General features: G+C 34.4%; 1 protein-coding gene across 4 annotated transcripts; it reads left to right on the top strand.

Moving 5' to 3' along the window:
• Nucleotides 1-15,242: 15,242 nt before the first annotated feature.
• Nucleotides 15,243-19,733, top strand: LOC124895934. 4 transcript variants are annotated; one of them, XR_007052153.1, is made up of 5 exons: nucleotides 15,292-16,316; nucleotides 16,423-16,534; nucleotides 17,244-17,417; nucleotides 19,008-19,082; nucleotides 19,148-19,709. XR_007052153.1 is itself a non-coding variant. In XM_047406518.1 (4 exons), exons 1-3 carry the CDS (start codon nucleotides 15,967-15,969, stop codon nucleotides 19,053-19,055), a joined length of 510 nt encoding a protein of 169 aa, XP_047262474.1. In that variant the 5' UTR covers nucleotides 15,291-15,966; the 3' UTR covers nucleotides 19,056-19,082; nucleotides 19,148-19,721. The 4 variants fall into 4 exon arrangements, 3 of the variants coding, with proteins under 3 accessions (XP_047262475.1, XP_047262474.1, XP_047262473.1); XM_047406518.1 differs by lacking the exon at nucleotides 17,244-17,417 and having other exon boundaries at nucleotides 15,291-16,316; nucleotides 19,148-19,721; XM_047406517.1 differs by having other exon boundaries at nucleotides 15,293-16,316; nucleotides 17,244-19,722.
• The last annotated feature ends 1,328 nt before the right edge of the window (nucleotides 19,734-21,061 follow it).

The following is a 21,061-nucleotide window of genomic DNA, read 5'->3' as shown; positions in this document are numbered from 1 at the left end:
TTTCACAATAGAATTTAGGTTTAATTCTAATTTCTGAGGAAACCTTCATTCTCATCTTCCTCTCTGAACTACGACTGAAGTTCCTAGGTCACCGCATATTCTCTTTAGATTTCGATAAGTTCACATTCAGAGTAATTAATAATTTTGAGTATTTTTCTTATATATAAGAAGAGCCAACTTCAACATGTCAGCTTCTTGAAATTTAATAAAAAGTTGAGGGCATTTTAGTCCTTTTACAAGAAAAATTTGCTTAAAGAATGTCTTTTGTGCTATGTTAGTTGTATCTTAAAAATGACTTTACAAAATGTCCATAATTTTTCATTTAATTACAGACCATGCCCTTAAAAAAAGTCCACCTTATTCTATTTATTTACAAGATTGTCCTCCAAGCTACATTTAAATATACTTATATATAATGATGGGAGGGTCCCATAGTACTTTTCAACTTTACATAGATTTAATTTAAATTATTTAAATGTAAGTAATTTAATAATATAATAATCTTATCTTAATTAATTGCAACTAAATATTTAAAGTAAATCAATTTTATTAATTTAATTGACTTATTCAAAATTAATTTTTTTTACTTTTTTATTTTAGTAAATTTAAATTTTAAAATTATTTTTTCTTATATAAAAATACTAATATTTAGACTTAACTTTAAATTTTTAAAGTAAAAAATAAATAAATTTAATTTAATAAAATAAATTCCTAATGAATATTTTCTTAAGATTTGTGTAGGGTCAATATGTATTAAGTAAAAAAGAAATAAAGAAAAATACACAATAAAATTTTATTATTGTGAGCGATAAACATAATGCACTATCCAATAATGTTTAATAATATAATATTTGTATATGCAAAATATAGCATCTTAAATTTAAGTCATTTAATAATATAATAATTTTATCTTAATTAATTGCAACTAAATATTTGAAGTAAATCAATTTTATTATTTTAATGAACTTTTATATTCAAAATTATTTTTTTTACTTATTTAATTTAGTAAATTTAAATTTTAAAATTATTTTTTTATTATATAGAAACACTAATATTTACACTTAACTTTAAATTTTTAAAGAACAAAATTAATAAATTTAATTTAATAAAATAAATTCCTAATGAATATTTTTTTAAGATTTGTGTTGGGTCAACATGTATCAAGTAAAAAAGAAATAAAGAAAAATACATAATAAAATTTTATTATTGTGAGAGATAAACATAATGCACTATCCAATAATATTTAATAATATCATATTTTGAGTATGCTAAATATTGCATCCCATATTTAATTAATATACTACTCCGGTGAGTTATCGATTATTACTATTGGATATGATAAAATTATGTTATTTTTTATATGAGTAACCTAATCAATCGCTCTTAATTAATTATTATGGGTCATCTAAGTATGCACAGGTCATGCATATCTAGTACTTCCTCCGTCCCAAATTATGTGTCATCATTTTCTTTTTGGTCCATCCCAAAAAGAATGTCGCCTTTCCTTATTTGGTAGGTTTTTAAAAACACAAATACTCCCTCCGTCCCATTTTACCCGTTCTAAATTTTCTAATCTGGTGCCCCATTTTACTTGTCCTTTTTTACTTATCAAGACAAGATAATTTTTTTTTCCATATTTTACCCTTTGCATTAATTACTTTTTCTTTAACTTAAAATATAAATATCATTTAATAGGGGTACTATGATAAACTAGCCATGTTATTTATTATTTTTCTTAATAGCTGTGCCATCCCAATTTGGGACGAGTAAAATGGGATGGAGGGAGTACAGTTTTACTCTTAGTGGTCCCACTTGATTTTAAATACTATTACTTCCTTTTTTATTTATTTTTTCAATTAAAAGTGGTCCCACTTGATGTTAAATACTATTACTCCCTTTTTAAGAAGGATAATTTTGTAACTTTAACAAAGTCAATTCTTATTTCTTAAATATCATGTCCAATCAAATGACGACACATAATTTGAAACGGAGGAAGTATTAATTATAGATATATCTTTTCTTTATCTTCAATTTACTAAATAATGAATATTTTTAGGTTTCTCAACAGGTGTTCATGTTTTATTGTTTTTAGTTGCTCCTTTTTTCTTTTTGTTTATCTGATTCGTAAAAATTGCTTTAATTTTTAATTTTGATGATGTTTTTTATATTAATACTTTGTGGTCCCTTGCTTGTTTATGACGATGACTCGTATATAATTTAATGAGTTGAATGTAACTTGATATGAACATTAACTCCTAATTTAATTCTTTTTCGTTTTAAAGTAAATATAAATTTAGATGTGCTAAGTTCAAATTATTTGTTGTTGCTAAGTAAATATAGAAGTTCAAACATGTATTTTTGTGTTGAGTTGTAACATGTCCTAATTATTCAACTTTTACTCATGCTATTTATACATGTAGATGAAAAAATGAATATCGTTAATGAATGCATGATAGAGGCTTTTTTGATCGGTGGGGATTGCGAAATTTAAACAAAGTGTTAAAATTTTTTCTAAACAAGTCAATTTATGTTGTCAATCAGATTGGACAATTAGGTGTTCTTTTGTGAATTGTAAATGTAAAAAGTGGTTAAAATTCCAAGATGTTAAGACAAATTTTTATAATAAGAGTTTTATGGAGAAGTATTATGTTTAGACTAGCCGTGGAGAAATTGAGGGTACTGTCCGTAATAGTCACAATCATAATATTGTTATTGTTGAAAGTAGCCGAGATCCTAGGTTACATAAAATGGTTATTGATGCTTTTGAAATGAAAAATGAGAGTGAAAACCAACAACATATTGATCAACCTCCCAATGAAGGAACACAACATTTTTATGCACAGTTAGAATCTGCTAGCCGATTACTTTGTGAAGACATGTCTCACTCTGAGTTGTCTGTTGCAGTCAACCTTGATAAATATTAAATCATATACTAATATTCTCAAGTGGTCTTGGAATCTGTGATTGAACTTATGAATGAACTAAACCAAATTTAGCCTTCCCAGATAATTACTATAGAGCTAAAAATTTGATTTACAAATTAGGTCTTTCCTAGTTGAAAATTGATTGTTGTGAAAAAGGTTGCATGTTGTATTATAAGATGATGAAGACTTAGAGAATTACAAATTTTGTGGAGTGTCTTGCTTTAACCAACTTTCCAGTGAAAACAAAGTTATAGTCAAGACAATGCATCATTTATCTTCTATACCAAGGTTAAAGAGGTTGTATGCATCAATGAGTTTCACTCCTCATATATGATGACGCTATGAAAATAAGAGGCCTCCTGGTGTTTTGTGTCATCCATCAGATGGAGAAGCATGAAAACATTTTGATAGAATGATTTCAAATTTTGCTAATGAACCAAGAAATGTTTGATTGGGTCTGTGTGCGGATGAATTTACATCGTTTTCTGTCTCAGTTACACTATATTCTTGTTGGGCAGTCTTTATCACACCGTATAATCTTTTTCCTGAGATGTATATGACAAGTCCATATTTATTTCTAACTTGCATTATTCAATCAAGGTAATTCAAAAAGTTTGATTGATGTATATTTGCAGTCTTTGATTCACGAGCAACAAATTTTGAGCACGAGGGCGTTATAACATATGACATATCAACTAAACAAAATTTTAACTTACGTGCTGCTCTTACGGGTACTATTAATGATTTTTCAGCCTACAAAATATTGTCAGGATGGATGATAGCTGACAAGTTAGTTTGTTCGTATTGTATGAAAATCACTAAGTCGTTCACTTTAAAACGTGGACATAATAATTCATGATTTGATTGTCATTGTCGATTCTTACCAATGATCATGATCTTAGAAGTTTGCGAAATATATTTAGGAAGAATAAAACTTAATATGATATACCACCATCAATATTTTCACGAGATCAAATTTAAGAGAGAGTTAGAAACTGCCTAAGGTGATAGAAACACCACCTTCTAAAATAGATGGATATGATCTTAAGCATAATTGGACAAAATAAAGTATACTTTGGAAATTGAATTATTGAAAGCAAAATCTACTCCCACATAATCTGGATTTCATGCATACTGGAAAGAATATTTTTGATAATTTGTTTAATACGATGATGGATGTTTGAGACAAGAGAAAAAGATAACATAAAAGGCTAGAAAAAAAGTTAGAGGAATATTGTAGGCGAACTGAGTTGTACTTACAACAATCAAATAAAAGTAATCAGATCATCAAGTTAAATATCAAATATACATTCATTTGAAGATAAATGACAAATTTGTGAGTGGATAAAGAGTTTGAAGATGCTTGAGGGCTACACATCCAACTTTGGCAAGCATGAAAATGTGGTAGAAGAAAAATTGATGGATATGGAAAGTCATGATTGTTATGTTTTCATGAAAACTCTAATTCTTATTGCATTTAGTGGCCTACCTGAAAGAATATGAAATCAACCACAGAGAAGTTTGTTTTTCAAAGAATTGTGTTCTAACATACTAAAGAGAGATGATCTACTTTTGATGAAGCAACACTCGGATAACTTTGAGTAAGTTGGAGAAATTTTATTCATGTGATTTTTTGATGTGATGAAACACCTTTCAATCCACCTTGTAGATAAGACATTGTTTGGAGATTCAATTCAAGATTGATGGATGTATCATTGGGAGAGTTAAGGACTATAATAGTTTATTTATTTTATGAATGTTTAATTATTTTTCTAATTTTTACATAAGTTATGTAACTCAGGAAAATTGACAAGTATAAATGGTTTATGAAACAAAACAACAAAATTGAGGGATCTATATGTGAGGCCTATCTAGTTACGGAAATCTCTAACCGCAAGCTGTTTCATTCGAAAAGGTACATTAACCTCAAGAGATCTATTTAAGCAAGGAACTTTAACCTCGAGCAATTTCATTGGGCAAGGGACTCAAACCTCAAGCCATCTCATAAGGTAAGAGATTTCAACCACGAGCCATTTTATAAGGCAAGGGACTTCAACCTCAAGCCATCACAACTATCATTAGTTGACATTGAGACTTTAACCCTTTACCCATGCACCAACATTCATTCCAGACAACACTTAAGGGCTTTAACTAGTTAATCAATTTAACACTATACATGGCTCCATGGTCCTTATGGGAACCGCCATTGCTCAACCATTTCAATAGGCCATGGCCATCATTCACTTCATTATACAATTCAATTTATGGCTATCAGTACCCTTACAAACTATTCATATTTCATTAACAATCTTATACCACATCCTCATCACACTTTAACTCAATACATAATTTAAGTTCATTTTCATATTGAGGAATTTCAACCCCTTATTAGTCATTAACTCAATAAGGTCATCATTATGCAATACACGACTCACAATTCCTTTACAATATTATTTATCAATCATTCATACTTATTGGGCCTTTGCCCTAGTTCAACACATCACCACATATGACTAGATAATTCACTTAGACATTTTCACAAACACCTTGTGTGCATAACTTTAACAAGCCTATTTTCATGATAGAAATCATCAAGATCAGGGTTACTCAAGAACCTCATGTAAAACCACATACAACAAGCACCCACATATGTAAATCATCATCATTAATATGTATAAACACAAGTTTAAGCAAAATTCAACATTATTCATCATTAGGAAATAAAACCCTTTTCAATTGATTTCAAAATCACCATGTACACTTACTAATCCAAGTATAAAATACATGTATTTAGAGTTATTTAACAAGGGAAATATTTACATGCCTTAGACAACTCGATTCACCAAGAGTCTTGACTTCACTTTGCCTCTTGAAGATTACCCTTAAAACCCTAGCCTTTAATTCTTCAAAGATGAGTTTTAAAAAGTGTTTTGGATGTTTGATCCACTCAAAAATATGTTTATAAAGGCCATATACACTTATATAGTGAAGGGACTTAGGGTTTAGGGTGTAGGAAATAACCACAAGGCCCTTAGTTTAAAGCTAAAAAATGGACCCGTCTAGGGGTACGACTCACTAGGGGAACCGTACCTTACGGTACGAGTGGTACCCTGAGTCGTACCCTAGGCTTCTCCTAGGTCACCTATAGTGTTAAGGGTATGACCATAACCCCTTGAGTCATATACAAAGGGTATGAATCTACCCCTAAATCATATGCTTCAACCGTATCAAAAATAGTTCACTCAAAGTTCAAGTCCAAACTCTATAAGACTCACTTGGTACGACTCGTACCATTTGGTATGATTGAGGAGTGGGTCACTTGTACTTAGGATAGTGAGTAACCCTCACCACACTGCCTAGGATACAAGAGGGGATGGGAAGGAGGATACGACTCGTATTCAAGGGGTACAACTCATACCCCTAGTCGTACCCACCCCAAAGATATTAATTAAAGAAATTTTTCAATAGTTCAAAGTCTAGGTATTTCAATTCTCCACCACTTGGATCATTCGTCCGCAAATGACGGGTAATGTAAACAATAAACACAAGTTAACATATTATCACATATCAAACCAACCCTTGAACAAGTTAGAACAAGCATACAACAAGGGTACAACACAAATCATGCTCATTATCAATCAATCATTTACTTCATCGACTTTGGGACTTAAACTCATTATTTATCAAAGACACTTGTTCATTTTAAAGCTTCAGGACTTAAACCCCTTAATTATCAACACTTACTCATTTCACAAAATAGGGACTTCAACCTATCAACTTATCAAGGATGCTTACTCAATTCAAGGATTAGGGACTCGAACCCATCATATTACCAAAGACATGAATCAACTTAAGATACTAGGGATTTAAACCCATCACAACAAGGACACATATAGTTTCAAAGCATTAGGGACTTGAACCCATGGTATAACAAGGCATAGCTCAATTTTAAACATTGGGGACATCAACCCATTGTCTATCAAAGACATAAATCAAAATGGGGAGACTAACACATACCTCCATCACAAGTTTTTGAAATGGAAAACAAATACGGATACTTGGACTTCATTTCCTCCTTCGCTTCCCACGTAGCTTTCTCAGACTTTTGGTTCCTCCATTAAACCTTCACCAAATCCACCTCTTTCGATTGCAACCGGTGAACTTACCGATCCAAGATCCTCATCAGGAACTTTTCATAGGACAAGAAGTCCGAGATATCAACATCCTTCAAGGGAACAACTAATGAAGGGTCATCCATATATTTCCGCAGCATAGAGACATGTAAGATTGGGTGAATGGAGTTCATACTAGAAGGCAACTCCAACTCATAGGCAACATTGCCAACCCTCTTCACAATTAAGTAGGGACCAACATACCGGGGACTAAGCTTTCCCTTTTTACCAAACTACATCACTCCCTTCATGGAAGAAACTTTCAGGAATGCCCAATTGCTAACACTAAACTCTAAGTCCCTACGCCTCACATCCGCATACGACTTTTGATAAATTTTAGCAATTTTCAATCTATCATGAATTACCTTCACCTTCTCTAAGGCTTGGTGAACTAAATTGGGACCAAGTAACTTACCCTCACCGACTTCGTACCACCCAATAGGAGATCGGCATCTTTTACTATATAATGCCTCAAAAAGGGCCATGTCATTACTAGAGTGGTAACAATTATTATAGATGAACTCAATCAAAGGAAAATGGTCATAACAACTACCATCATAATCAATCATACAAACCCGCAACATTTTCTCCAATGTTTGGATGGTCCTCTCCGCTTACCCATCCATTTGCGGGTGGAAAGCGGTACTAAGGTACACTCTAATACCCAAGCCTTTTTGGAATGACTTCTAAAAGTGGGATAAAAATGGAGGACCACGATCCAAGATTATCAAAAATAGATCACCGTGCAACTTCACGATCTCTACAAGATACAACTTAGCATAAGCTTTCGCCTAGTAATTAGTCCTCACGGGCAAAAAATGAGTGGACTTGGCCATTTTATCAATAATGAACCAAATAAAATCATATTAATTCCGAGATCAAGGAAGATCGATAATGATATCCATATTAATTGTCTCCCACTTCCATTCAGGTAATGGAATCTCTTGATACAAGACCCTGAGCCTCATGTGCTCAACTTTCACCCATTGGTACACCATATACTTGGCCACATAACTGTCCAAATCATGTTTCATATTATCCCACCAATAGTACTCTCTAAGATCATGATACATCTTGGTTGAACCGGGTTGAATAGCTTAATGAGGATTCATGAGCCTCAGCCATAACCTTTTTTTCTTTATCCATCGACGTCAGAAACACATAGTCTACCTTGGTACCATAATATACCATTACCACCAATCACAAAGTCCGCAACTTTATGTTGATCCGCATTACTCTTGATCTTTATCAAGTTGGGGTCTAATACTTGCTTCTTCTTTATCTCAACAACAAGAGACGACTGATATATCGGGTGTACAAATACACCACCATACTCGGAGTCCACAAGTCGAACTCCAAGATTAGTCAAACGGTGAATGTCCTTCACCAACTCCCACTTATCCCCATCTACATGGGCCAAACACCCCATGGACAATTTACTAAGAGCACCGGTGAATACATTCGCCTTATTGAGATGGTAGTGAAGACTTATATCATAGTATTTCAATAACTCAAGCTACCTTCTTTGCTCGAGGCTCAACTCTTTTTAAGTAAACACATATTAGAAGCTCTTATGATTGGAAAAGATATCGACATGAACCCCATCAAAATAATATCGCCAAATCTTTAACACAAAGACCACGACTAACAACTCTAAGTCATGATTAGGGTAGTTTGTCTCATGAACTTTCAATTGCTTAGAAGCATAGGCCACCACCCTATCATGTTGTATCAACACGCAACTGAGACCATCCCGAGATGCATCATAATATACCAAAAACCATCATTACCTTTGGGAAAGGTCAAGATCGGAGCCAAAGTCAATTTATCTTTCAACTTCTCAAAACTACCTTCTCACACATCTGACTACAAGAACTTGACCTTATTCTGGGTCAAATTGGTCAATGGGGCAGCTATAATCGAGAAACTCTCCACAAACCTTCTATAGTAATCGGCTAGACCCAAGAAGCTTCGAATATTGATTGGAGTCATAGGTCTAGGACACTTTTTAACTATCGTAACCTTTTGGGGATCTACCGTGATCCCTTCACTAGAGATGACATGACCAAGAAAAGTTATGGCTTTCAACTAAAACTCACACTTGGAGAACTTAGCATACAAACGATGATCCTCTAAAGTTTGCAGCATGGTACGGAGGTGATCTATATGATCCGCCTCACTCTTAGAATAAACTAAGATGTCATCAATGAAAACAATGACAAACATGTCCAAGAATGGACAAAAGACCCTATTTATCAAGTACATAATGCCGTCGGGTCATTGGTCAACCCAAAAGACATGACGAGAAAATCATAGTGATCATACCGGCTTCAAAAGGTAGTCTTAGGGATATCCGCTTCCCTAGATGATAACCTGATCTAAGATCAATCTTAGAGAAACACTTTGCACCATGAAATTGATCAAACAAATCATCGATCCTAGGAAGAGAATATTTATTCTTTACAGTCACTTTGTTTAATGCACATACAAAGGGAATCATCCTTCTTGCGCATGAAAAACACGGGAGCACCTCACGGAGACACGCTAGGGCGGATAAAACCTTTATCTAAGAGGTTTTTCAACTGCTCATTGAGCTCTTTTAACTCCGCCGGAGCCATTCTATAAGGAGGGATAAAAATTGGACGAGTGTCCAAAATAAGATCAATCCCAAAATCAATTTACCTATTAAGAGAAACACTGGGAAGATCATTGGAAAATACCTCGGAAAACTCATTAAGCACGGGAACAGATTCTATAAATGGCTCATCCAAGTTAGAATATTTAACTCGGACCAAGTGATATAAACAACCCTTTGAAATCAACGTTTAGGCCTTTAGGTAAGAAATGAACCTCCCTTTAGGCACTAGGGAACCACCTTCCCATGCAGTGACCGGATCATTAGAGAATTTAAACATTACCCTACGGGTCCGACAATTTAAGAAAGCATAGCAAGAGTGCAACCAATCCATCCACAGAATGACATTAAAATCGACCATGTCCAACTCCATCAAGTCTACAAGAGTACCTTTACCACCAACAGATACCATACACACCCTATAGACCCTTCTGGAAATCACAGAGTCTCCTTCCGGGGTAGAAATAGAAAAAGAAACTGATAGGCTCTTAGGGCCACAAACAAGATGCACAACTACATACGGGGTCACATATTAAAGAGTAGATCTCGATCAAGCAAATAATACACATCATGGGATAAAAGTCTTAACATACCCGTGACAATATCGGGATATGCCTCAGAATCTTGGTGAGTAGAAATTGTATACAAGCAGTTCCGGCCAGTGCGGTCCCAAAAATAGAAATAGAAGCATACCTAGCACCCTTCGATGCGGGAGTAGATGGAGTAGCAACAAGAGCCTTGTTGAACCACGAAGATACTAGAGAAGGGAACTCACGTTGCATGTTCCCAATCTAACCACAATAAAAACATTTGTTTCTCCTCTTCTTACACTGACTATGATGACTCTTACCACAGAATCTGCAAGGAGGGCAGGGTGGAGCCGACTAGGCACCACTAGCCTAGAATTGAGCACCCTGTGCCCAAAACCCACCACTAAAATGAGACTGAAGATCACCTGAAAACTTTGGGTAAGGAGAGCAAACACTTACCGGGGAGAAGGAACTCAAACTCCCTTACTTTTTCTGTGGCCACTTGTCACCATCTCCACCACTATGCTCAAAAGGCCTAAATTTATTTCCTTGCCTCTCACTAAGCTCAACTTGCTTCTTTTTCTCTTCTTCCACTTACTGCATATACACAATCAATCTAAAAATATCCATGTTCTCAATTAACAAGGTCGCCTAGATCTCAAGGACTAACTCACGGGACAATCTCAAGACAAACTTACGCATTCTATCCCTTATTCTAGAAACCATTTCAAGAGCATACCTTCACAATTGGTGAAATTTCAAGGCATACTCTTGAACGGACATTCTTCCTTGCTTTAAGTTCACAAACTCTTCCGCCTTTGGTTCCCTCAACTCTTGAGGAAAGAAGCGGTCTAAGAAAGCCTCGAAGACATCCTCCCACATAGCGGGACTAACGTCCATACCTCTAGACAACTCCCATTTCTCATACCATTGGTACGCTACATCTTTCAATTGGTAGAAAGAAAACTCAACGGCCTCAATCTCCAAAGTATGCATAATTCGAAAGATCTCCATTTCATCAATGAAGCCTTGAGGATCTTTCTTAACCTTCATACCGGAGAACACAGGAGGGCTCAACCTCATAGATCGACCAATTCCTGTGGACTCAAAAGAAATGGTAGCCAAAGCACCATGCTCCGATAGAGAGGGTACTAATTAAGTCAAGATGTTAATAGAACAACGAAACTCAACATTAGTAGTAACCCTTCGAGGTGATAGAATAGAAGGGTCACTCTCATAGTCAGGGTTGGCAGGGACAGGTGGAACCCCACGAAGATGGTCAAATGCCGCAAATCTAGCCGGGTCCAAACTCTAAAAGTTGGAAGAGCTTTATCCATAGGGCCCTCAGAAGGGTTTGCTTGAGTCTCAGATCCCCTTGGAGGCATGATCTGAAAGAGAGCAAACGAAAATTAGAGGAATTCAAGACCTTAAACTCTATAGCTTGAGATTAAAATGCAAGAACGGTAAACATTTCCTAAGATGTCTCGTAGCCCCTCTTTTATAAGTGTGGCGCGTTTCACACCCATAAAAGAGACTTTACTTGACATGGCATTGTGGACATCCAACTAACCATAAACCTAGGTGTTGTACCAACTTGACACACCCTAAAATTGGGCCATGTCAAAAGGGTACCTCAAGCCCACATGAATCGGAGGTCTCCCCGATAACCCATCCCAATCATCATCACATCCATCACAAGGGGCAGGTAAATCCCAACCATATAATAAGATAGTGGAAATAATACTAAAAGTCATAACTTAACAATGTCTAAACACTTTATTAGATTCATTTATCTAACTATTACACCCAAGTCCATAGTCATCCACAATACCTCTATTCGATGTTTAGAAAGGTATATGTCGGAACAAGCCCCCGAAAATAGCCAAACCAAGTCAAAATAAGACTAAGTCTAAAGATAGGAGACCAAGAATAAATGTCTTTCAAAATAAAAATGCTCACCACTCCAAAGTCAATGCACAAACCGCTTCGATCACCTAATCATTGCGCAGGAAGAGAAGATGATGCTTCAACCCCTATGTCGCATGGGGACATAGCATCTGGAGATGGTTAGTGACTAGAGAGCTAGCATGTAACTCAAGGATAAAGATAAAATATCATTATTATTTAACAACAAGTCAATGTATCATATTCAATTATATCCACACATTTATCCTTACATATAGGTATCTCACATGCTAATCAAGGAATCAGGGCTTAACAATATTTTTGAACATTTATTCATAGACATAAAGTGGGGGACTCTAATCCTCCACATTTATAGATTCAAGCATTTCTCATTTGGCATAGGACTTTAACACTATTTGCATTCCATTAGACAAATGACGTTGAGCATGTTTAAACTTTCATTAGCCAAGGACTTTAACCACATACAAAATCATTCAAATAAGGGACTCTAACCACACACACATTCATCTAGGCAAAGGACTCCAACCTCATGCCCATTCGTTAGACAAGGGACTCTAACCTCATGCCAAGGGACTCTAACCGCAAGCCATTTCATTCGGTGAGGTAAATTAACCTCAAGATATTTGTTTAATCAAGGGACTTTAAACCTGAGCAATTTCATTGGTCAAGGGGCTCAAATCTCAAGCCATCTCATACGGTAAGGAACTTCAACCTCGATCCATTTCATAAGGAAAGGGACTTTAACCTCAAGCTATCACAACTATCATTAGTTGACATTGGGACTTTAACCCTTTGCCCATGCACCAATATTCATTCCACACAACACTTAAGGACTTTAACCATTTAACCAATTCAACATTATACATAACCCCGTGGTCCTTATGAGAGCCACCATTGCTCAACCATTTCAATAGGTCATGGCCTTCATTAACTTTATCATATAATTCAATTTATGGTCACCAATACCCTCACAAACTATTCACATTTCATTAACAATCTTATACCATATCCTCACCACACTTTAACTCAACACATAATTCAAGTTTATTTTCATATTGAGGGACTTCAACCCCTTATTAGTCATTAAATCAACAAGGTCACCATTTCACAATACATGGCTCAAAATACCTTTACAACATGATTTATCAATTATTCATACTTCCTGGGCCTTTTCCCTAGTCCAACACATCACCATATATGACTAGACAATTCACTTAGATATTTTCACAAGCACCTTGTGTGCATACCTTTAACAAAACTATTTTCATGGTAGAAATCATCAAGATTAGGGTTACTCAAGAACCTCATGTTAAAGCACATACAACAAGAACCCACATATGCAAATCATCATCATTAACATGTATAAACACAAGTCTAAGCAAGATTCAATATTATTTATTATTAGGCAACAAAACCCTTTTTATTTGATTTCAAAATTACCATGTACACTTACTAATTCAAGTGTAAAATACATGAATTTAGATTTATTTAATAAGGGAAAGATTTACATGCCTTAGACAACTTGATTCACCAAGTGTCTTGACTTCACTTTGCCTCTTGAAGATCACCCTTGAAACCCTAGCCTCTAATTCTTCAAAGATGAGTTTGAGACAATGTTTTGGATCTTTGATCCACCCAAAAATGTGTTTAAGAAGGCCATATACACTTATATAGTGAAGGGACTTAGAGTTTACGTGTAGGAAATAACCACAAGGCCCTTAGTTAAAAGCTGAAAAATGGACCCGTCTAGGGGTACGACTCACTAGGGGAACCGTACCTTAGGGTACGAGTGGTACCCTGACTCGTACCCTAGGCTTATCCGAGGTCACCTAAACTGTTAAGGGTACGATCACACACCCTTGAGTTGTATCCGAAGGGTCGACTCAACCCCTAACTCGTATGCTTCAACCGTATCAAAAACAGTCCACTCAAAGTTCAAGTCCAAACTCTACACGACTTACTTGGTACAACTTGTACCCTTTGGTATGATTGAGGAGAGGGTCACTCTTACCTAGGATAGTAAATAACCCTCACCACACTGCCTAGGATATAAGAGTGAAGGGGAAGGAGGATACGAATCGTATCCAAGGAGTATGACTCATACCCCTAATCGTACCCACCCTAGAGACATCAATTAAAGAATTTTTTCAATTGTTCAAAGTCTAGGTGTTCATCGTCAATATCCATATTCAATTAATCAGATAAGGATTCTAAAATTATCTTAAAAAAATTCTTGACTGATACGAAGAGAAAGTCAGGTACAACACATGTATTGTTGAATTGCACGAAAGTTCATTCATATTATAAGTAAGTTTCGAACTGTATTGTTGAGTTTTTCAAAATAATTCATTATTAGTTTCATTGGGTGACTGTTAATATGTCTGACAGTTGGTTCCTGAGTTTGTATGTCTACGGTGTTGTTTATTTTCCTTTTAGCGAGTGGTTCAAATCTTTTGTGAGTGTTAACTTATTAAAATTAAATAGATTTTATTGTTTTACAAATTATAAAATATTTTCTAACTTTGTAATTCTTTTTTACTACTAATATAGGTCAATGATCCAAATAATAATATGATCAATCAATTTTGAAAGATATAGCTTGGGAGCCAAACCCTTGGATCAAAACGATGAGTAAGTACAATGTCAACATTTATAAATTCCATACTGAAGAAAGTTCCAAGTATTATAAAAGTAATAACAGTGGAAATTGGGTTAACGGAAACACTAGTAATAAGGATGAAGCTATTGATTATTATGACATGTTTCAAGAGATTTTAGAACTAGATTTTCCTGATTGGACATAAAAAGTTGATACTTTTTCGATATGGTTTGTTTGACCCAACACCAAAAATCGATAAAAGGATAGATTCACATTACAAAATGTTGAATTTAAGCGTACAAGACACTATGAAAGCTATGATTCTTTTATCATTATGCAAAATGTTAAACACGTGTATTATGCTCCGTATTCATTGCGTAGGGATAAATCGAATTGGTGGGTGGTTATTAAAACAAAGCCTATAAATTGTGTTAGAGTTGAGGATTCTTTAGATGTTGCATACCGAAATGATATTTTTAGTGTTCAAGAAACAATATTGGATATAGAATTAGAAAATGATCTGGAACATCCTGATCACATATTTGAAGAAATTTTTATCGAGAAAGAAACTTTCATGAAAAAATGAAGAGGAAGAACTAGCTCTTGATGATGAGTACTCTTCATGTATCGGGTATTCTTCTTATAAGGAAGATTCAACCGACAGTAGTGAAACAAACGAAAGTGAAGAGGAACAACTACATGTTGAAAGCAAGCGAGGAAGATTAACATGTTCATTTCTTTTTTGTGCTAGTTTTTTAATATAAATTTTTTCTTTTGAAGTAACAATTTTCATTAATGATAATTTTCGTATTTAACCAAAATAAAATAATGTTAGAAAACAGTGATGCATATGGATTAGTATATTTTAGTAGTTTAAGTGGTTTATTCTATAGTTTGTGTTTCATTAGCAGATGACGTCAAGTAATAGTAATGAGCAACCTAGGAGTAGTAGTTCTCATGAAAAGAGTACTACTAAGAGTAAAGTGAAACAAATCACGTCTACATCGAGTCCATCTCATTCTTCAGTTCCACCATTACATCCACCATCACGGGGTCCATTACCCTTTTCACATTCTTTCTATGGTATGCTTCCGTAGGGATATAACTCAATGCCTCCTCCGGGCTTTAGCTCGATGCTTCCTCCAGACTTTAGATCGATTCTTCCCCAGACTTTAGATTGATGCTTCCCCAGGACTATGGGATGCCATCTTATACCCCTTTCTACAATATTCTATCCCCAGATAGTTCCTCAATACCTCCATCTCTTTTACATATACATGGAACATCGTCAACTTATCTCTCTTTAATGGATCGACATCCATCTCCAAACACTACATCGTCAAAGGCCACTCAACCAATCAGCCTACAGCTTTTTAGGTCAAATATAGGAGTGAGCAATTCTGAGATGTTCAATTCTGAAACATCTCCTAGTTTTTCTTCGACTCTGTCTTCAGTTCACGGTCCAGATCTTCCACCACCTGAAGAGTTATATCAACTACAGAGAGTGCACATTATAGCTGACGAGGAAAGGTAAGCTTATTCTTTGTTATTCTAATTCCTAGATTATTTTCTACTTATTGAATTAACTATTTTAAAAAATTTCAATTGTTAACTGTGGCATGTTTTATCTTCTCAGTCCGGATGAAGATGTAATTTCATTAGGAATTCAGAAACTTTATGATGGTTTCTATCCAATAGGGAGTGACGTGTCCTCTCGTATGCAACAAGGAGTCCTCAATGAGTTTATGGTATGTGTACTTCGAATAACAAAACAGATTAAATGCTCCAAAACCTCTGAGTTAACGAAGAAGATATTTCCAGCATTTATCATGCTACCATGTGTTGCTTATAACCTTTGAGGTTTATTATGTCCGTAGTGTAGGTTTTTAATTGAAAGAAAGCATCATAGTGTTTAAATGTTTTAACGGTCGACAAATCTTTGTTTCAATTTTGCTTTCATATTATCTAAAATGCACAACTAACAATGTGGTCATAAGATACACATACTATAGGTCTTACCTTTTCAAAATATATCACTGGGTAAATATATTATAGGTTTTTCTCAATTTTGTACTCATGTTTGACTCAGAAGAAATTTGAAGCTTTGACTTCAACTCTGTATCAAACTATGATAAGAGTTGGTAGATCCCTAATTGAATTAAGATTGGTATCGTGCAGGCTTCTAACTAGTGAAGCCTTTGAGGATTTGTCCTTGTTTAGTAAGCCAGAGGTACTTGACAAAAGTGATTGCAGAAGCATTGGAGACCCCTGTTTCTTCTACATATCAAGTGTTACTATACTCACAAAACTAATCTTAGCAAAAGTTGATATCACTGATATAGGTCTAGCTATTTTTAGTATAGGAAACTTACCCATTGCACATTTGTGCATTAGAGTCTGTAAGAGCGGTGATGCTTCTAATTAGTTTAGCATACTTAATGGTGTTATGTTTTTTAGTTTTGCCAGGTGAGGAGGGTTATTGCAACTGTGACAACGTTCTGTTGCTTAGTGGAATCTGCGCCTAATGGATAAATTTTTTTATCAAAATTTCTAACGAGATAACATGTCTCAAATCACCCTAATGGATACCACATATGCAATCCGGGAATCTCCAAAAAATGAACACTATATGTAAGTTTTTTTTTCCTCTCAGTGTACTGCTCCCACAATCCCCTTAAAAAGTGAATTACTTTCGTTATTGATCACCCTGTCATGAATCTGAAATGATTCTCGAGAATAGACACGTTCATCTTTATCTTCATGCCGATAACGCTCCCTCAAACTTTTATATCCCTATAGTTGCAAGGTAAAAATATTCAGATGCCAGATAATGAATTTTGGAAGAAAAGGAATATAAGACTTTGCAGCGTAGTTTAAAAACAGTTTTAAGTGACCTCTTTTTGTGTTGAGGAAATAGAATTTCAGAAGGACTAACAAATATATTATTATACTGCTTTTCTTACTTATTCTGTTAATATCTTGGTGAGTGTGTTCTACTCCAAAATTTCAGCAAGACTAGTTAAAAATTGTAGGTCTGTCTCTGAGTAAGTAAAGCTTGGGATTTATGTGTATATCTGCTTTTTGAATGTTGAAAGAGAACTTGGACTCTTGGAGTTCCTTGGTAGTACATTGAAACGAAGGGACCTTCAAACTGTTACTTATATACAAACAAAAAAGAACATAAGAAGTTTTAATAAAGTAAGTTTGTTAATGAATCACGGTACTAGATAGTACAATCTAGATACAAATAACAGAAAATCTGTAGAGGATAAATTTGAAGCAGTAAGATACTCGTTCTATTCATTATATCTTACGGCGTTTGACTAGACATGATTTATAATATAAGTTCAATTAACACCTTAAATCATGTTTTGTAAAATATCACAAAAATTAATGATAGTAGAAAAAAATACCAACGCGTTGGTTAAGAAGTTTATTTGATAGAGAGAGAATCACAACAAAAGTTTATATTTGAAAAGATTAATTAGTATTAAATCTTGAAAGTTGTTTCAAGTTGTATACACATAAAATGCTGTCAAAACTTTTGATAACTTCTCAAAACAGAACATTACAGGGCCTTTGAACATTATATTAAGTTCTGCAATTAATAATATTATATGCCTTTGAACATTTCAGGGCCTTGGCTATCAAATGACTTCTTCATCAAAGTAAAAGAAGTTGCTTTTCCTACATTGTATTTTGCTGCATAACTGCTGCATTTTTATTTATAGATAGGATTATTACAACTTCTTCACTCCCCAAACTACTATTTCTTATATTTGAAGATATCATATTATAGCAAGTAGTTTGTGTTTGTCTTTCGTGCTTTGCTCCTAGAGCATTATATGGTTGTATATGTTGATTCAAACTGTTGACATTGATTGTGCTGCAATGTTTCATTAAAAATGTGGTTGACACGATGCTTAAATTTAAAAGGCAAACAATAATGAATATGTGGCAAGGGGAAATATGGGAAGTATTTTGTTGATCTTATCTCGATTGATGTTATATGGATTAAAAGGATGGATATGAGAGGTGGTAGCGAAAGGCAACCTCTCTACCAGAAGAGACAATGCTAAAAGAAAATAGGTTACTTTTTTCATTAGTGGCTTGATTTTCAACGGGACATTTCATGTCAAACCTTAAATTATTTATACACTTGTGTTTCACTATATTTATTTGTAGAAAACATTTCTTGACAGACCAACTACTCGTGAATAGGTATCGAAGAAGACCCATATGAAAATTAGAGATGAAAAAAAAGTCTGAATTGAGACACGAGCAGAGGATACCTATGTAAGTTCAAATCTTACTTAGAATTTATTTTATACCGTTTATTATATACTATTTTTTTAATGTAGAATCGATATGTCAAGCAATTGAAGAGATCAAAAGAAGTCAATCGAGATGGTCAAGGTAATCCAATCATGTTACCAGAGGAAGAAACTCTCTCCTGCTGGGATGTAGTTGGCGGCGTGTATTAGAAAAGGGTTTACGACCTTTGCTCTGAGAAGAACTTTCATCGCCTATAGTGTGGATTGCAATGTATAAGGAGTTCTGCCACCATGCCAGATGAGCAGCTTGAGGAGATGCGACAGAAAGTTCGGGAGCTTGCTAGAAAGTATGAGGAGGGACGAAAAAAAATGATGGGGAAGGAGCGACGTAGGACGACACTTAAGTCAGACATCCAAAAACTCAAGGCTCAAGTTAATACCTTAATCAAGCTTCCTCGTTCTCCGCCCCTAGCTCTGATGACGACAGTGGAGAGAATGAAATTGAGTATTAGGTTTTGTTATATTAGTTTTGGATTCTGTTAGTTTGAAGTGTTTGAAAGAATTTATTTTGGTACTTATTTGCATACTTTTTTGATACTTGTTAGCAAATTATTGTTTAAGTTGGATGAATATGTATTACATTTGATTGCTTAATTATAATGTGTTATTTGTTACAGAAGTATTTTTCTTATTGTTTTGTTGGTTGCAGTTGATTGTACGTTGATTTTCTATTGAAATATTACATTTTGGTTCAGTAAAAAGCTAAAAATAATACCAGAATAGCAAGGGGCTCAGAGAGGTATATCCCGCAAAATATCCAAACATCAAATTATTTTTTTATTCAACTTAGTGAGGGATATCCCTTAATATATTTAAACTTATAATTTTATTAATTTTCACGTATTAAGGATCGTCCAACACTAAATAATAAATTAATATTCTATATATTTTTAACATAACAAAGGACTTCCCTCACTACATTATATTTTTTTGAAAAATTGTGACTCCAAAATAGCGATGACTGAGTATCAGGGGGCTTTAGGCCACAGGTGACAAAAGAGTTTTAAAATGAGGTGTAGGTGACACAAGTCTTAATTATTAGTTAGAAGTGACAATTACTTTATTATGGATTAAGAAAGTTGGAGAAGTTTGAAAAAAATAACTCACAAGTTTTAAATTTACACTTTGATCCCAATGTTTACCTAAAATAACGGAAAACGGAGGAAAACGGAGCGCATTTCTCTCTCTTCTCATCCATTGTTGTTTTCTCTCTCTCTTATCGATTTTTATTGTTCATTGTTTCTCCTTCTTTATTCATTATCTTCTGCTTCATTATCATCTTTTTCTTGTCGATCATTTATGGTTGTTGTTGTTGGTGGTGGTGGTACAGCGCTACTGCTGCTATCTGACCAATTTCTTAGGTCAAATTTTGTTTACTATATCACTTTCCACTTTGGCATTACTTCATAGGTGACTTTGGTAAGTAAAATTATGATTTTTATCTGTATTTGTCATTTGGGTACACTTCTGTTTTTCCAACAATGGATAGAGCCCCATGAATCCAGCATAAGTGCCCATAATTTAAACAGATCAATCATCTGGTGCATTAGATGAGTAATCTGTTGCATCAGAAGTCTTATCTGTTACATCAGACTATTTATTTGTGCATTAGACGTATTATCTATTGCATCAGGATGATTATCTGTTGCATCAGACTAATTATTTGTTACAATGAATGATTAATCTGTTTGGAACAACACAAATCAACCTCTGCCATAAACCCAACAGATAATCAATATGTTTTAACTCTTGCTGTTGCTACTGGATTCAAGATTATTTCTTACGTTCAATTACCCATCCCAAATTTCCTAATTCGATCTCTCATTTTACTTGTCTTTTTCATTAATCAAGAAAAGATTAAAAAAAATTATGTTTTACCCTTTGCATTAATCATTTTTTCTTCAAATTAAAATAAAAACATCATTTAATAGGGGGACTATA

This window comes from Capsicum annuum, chromosome 2 (assembly GCF_002878395.1).
Source record: "Capsicum annuum cultivar UCD-10X-F1 chromosome 2, UCD10Xv1.1, whole genome shotgun sequence".
In the NCBI taxonomy this organism is placed as follows: Eukaryota; Viridiplantae; Streptophyta; class Magnoliopsida; order Solanales; family Solanaceae; genus Capsicum; species Capsicum annuum.
Note: the sequence above shows the minus strand (reverse complement) of the source record. Positions and strands in the feature narration are given on the sequence as shown.

Bases quoted from the DNA above. Each gene is read 5' to 3' on its own strand.
- LOC124895934 (XM_047406519.1), top strand. From the start codon at position 15,967: ATGCTTCCCCAGGACTATGGGATGCCATCTTATACCCCTTTCTACAAT. The intron at 16,317-16,422 runs GTAAGCTTATTC...TTATCTTCTCAG, and splicing joins ATTATAGCTGACGAGGAAAG to TCCGGATGAAGATGTAATTT.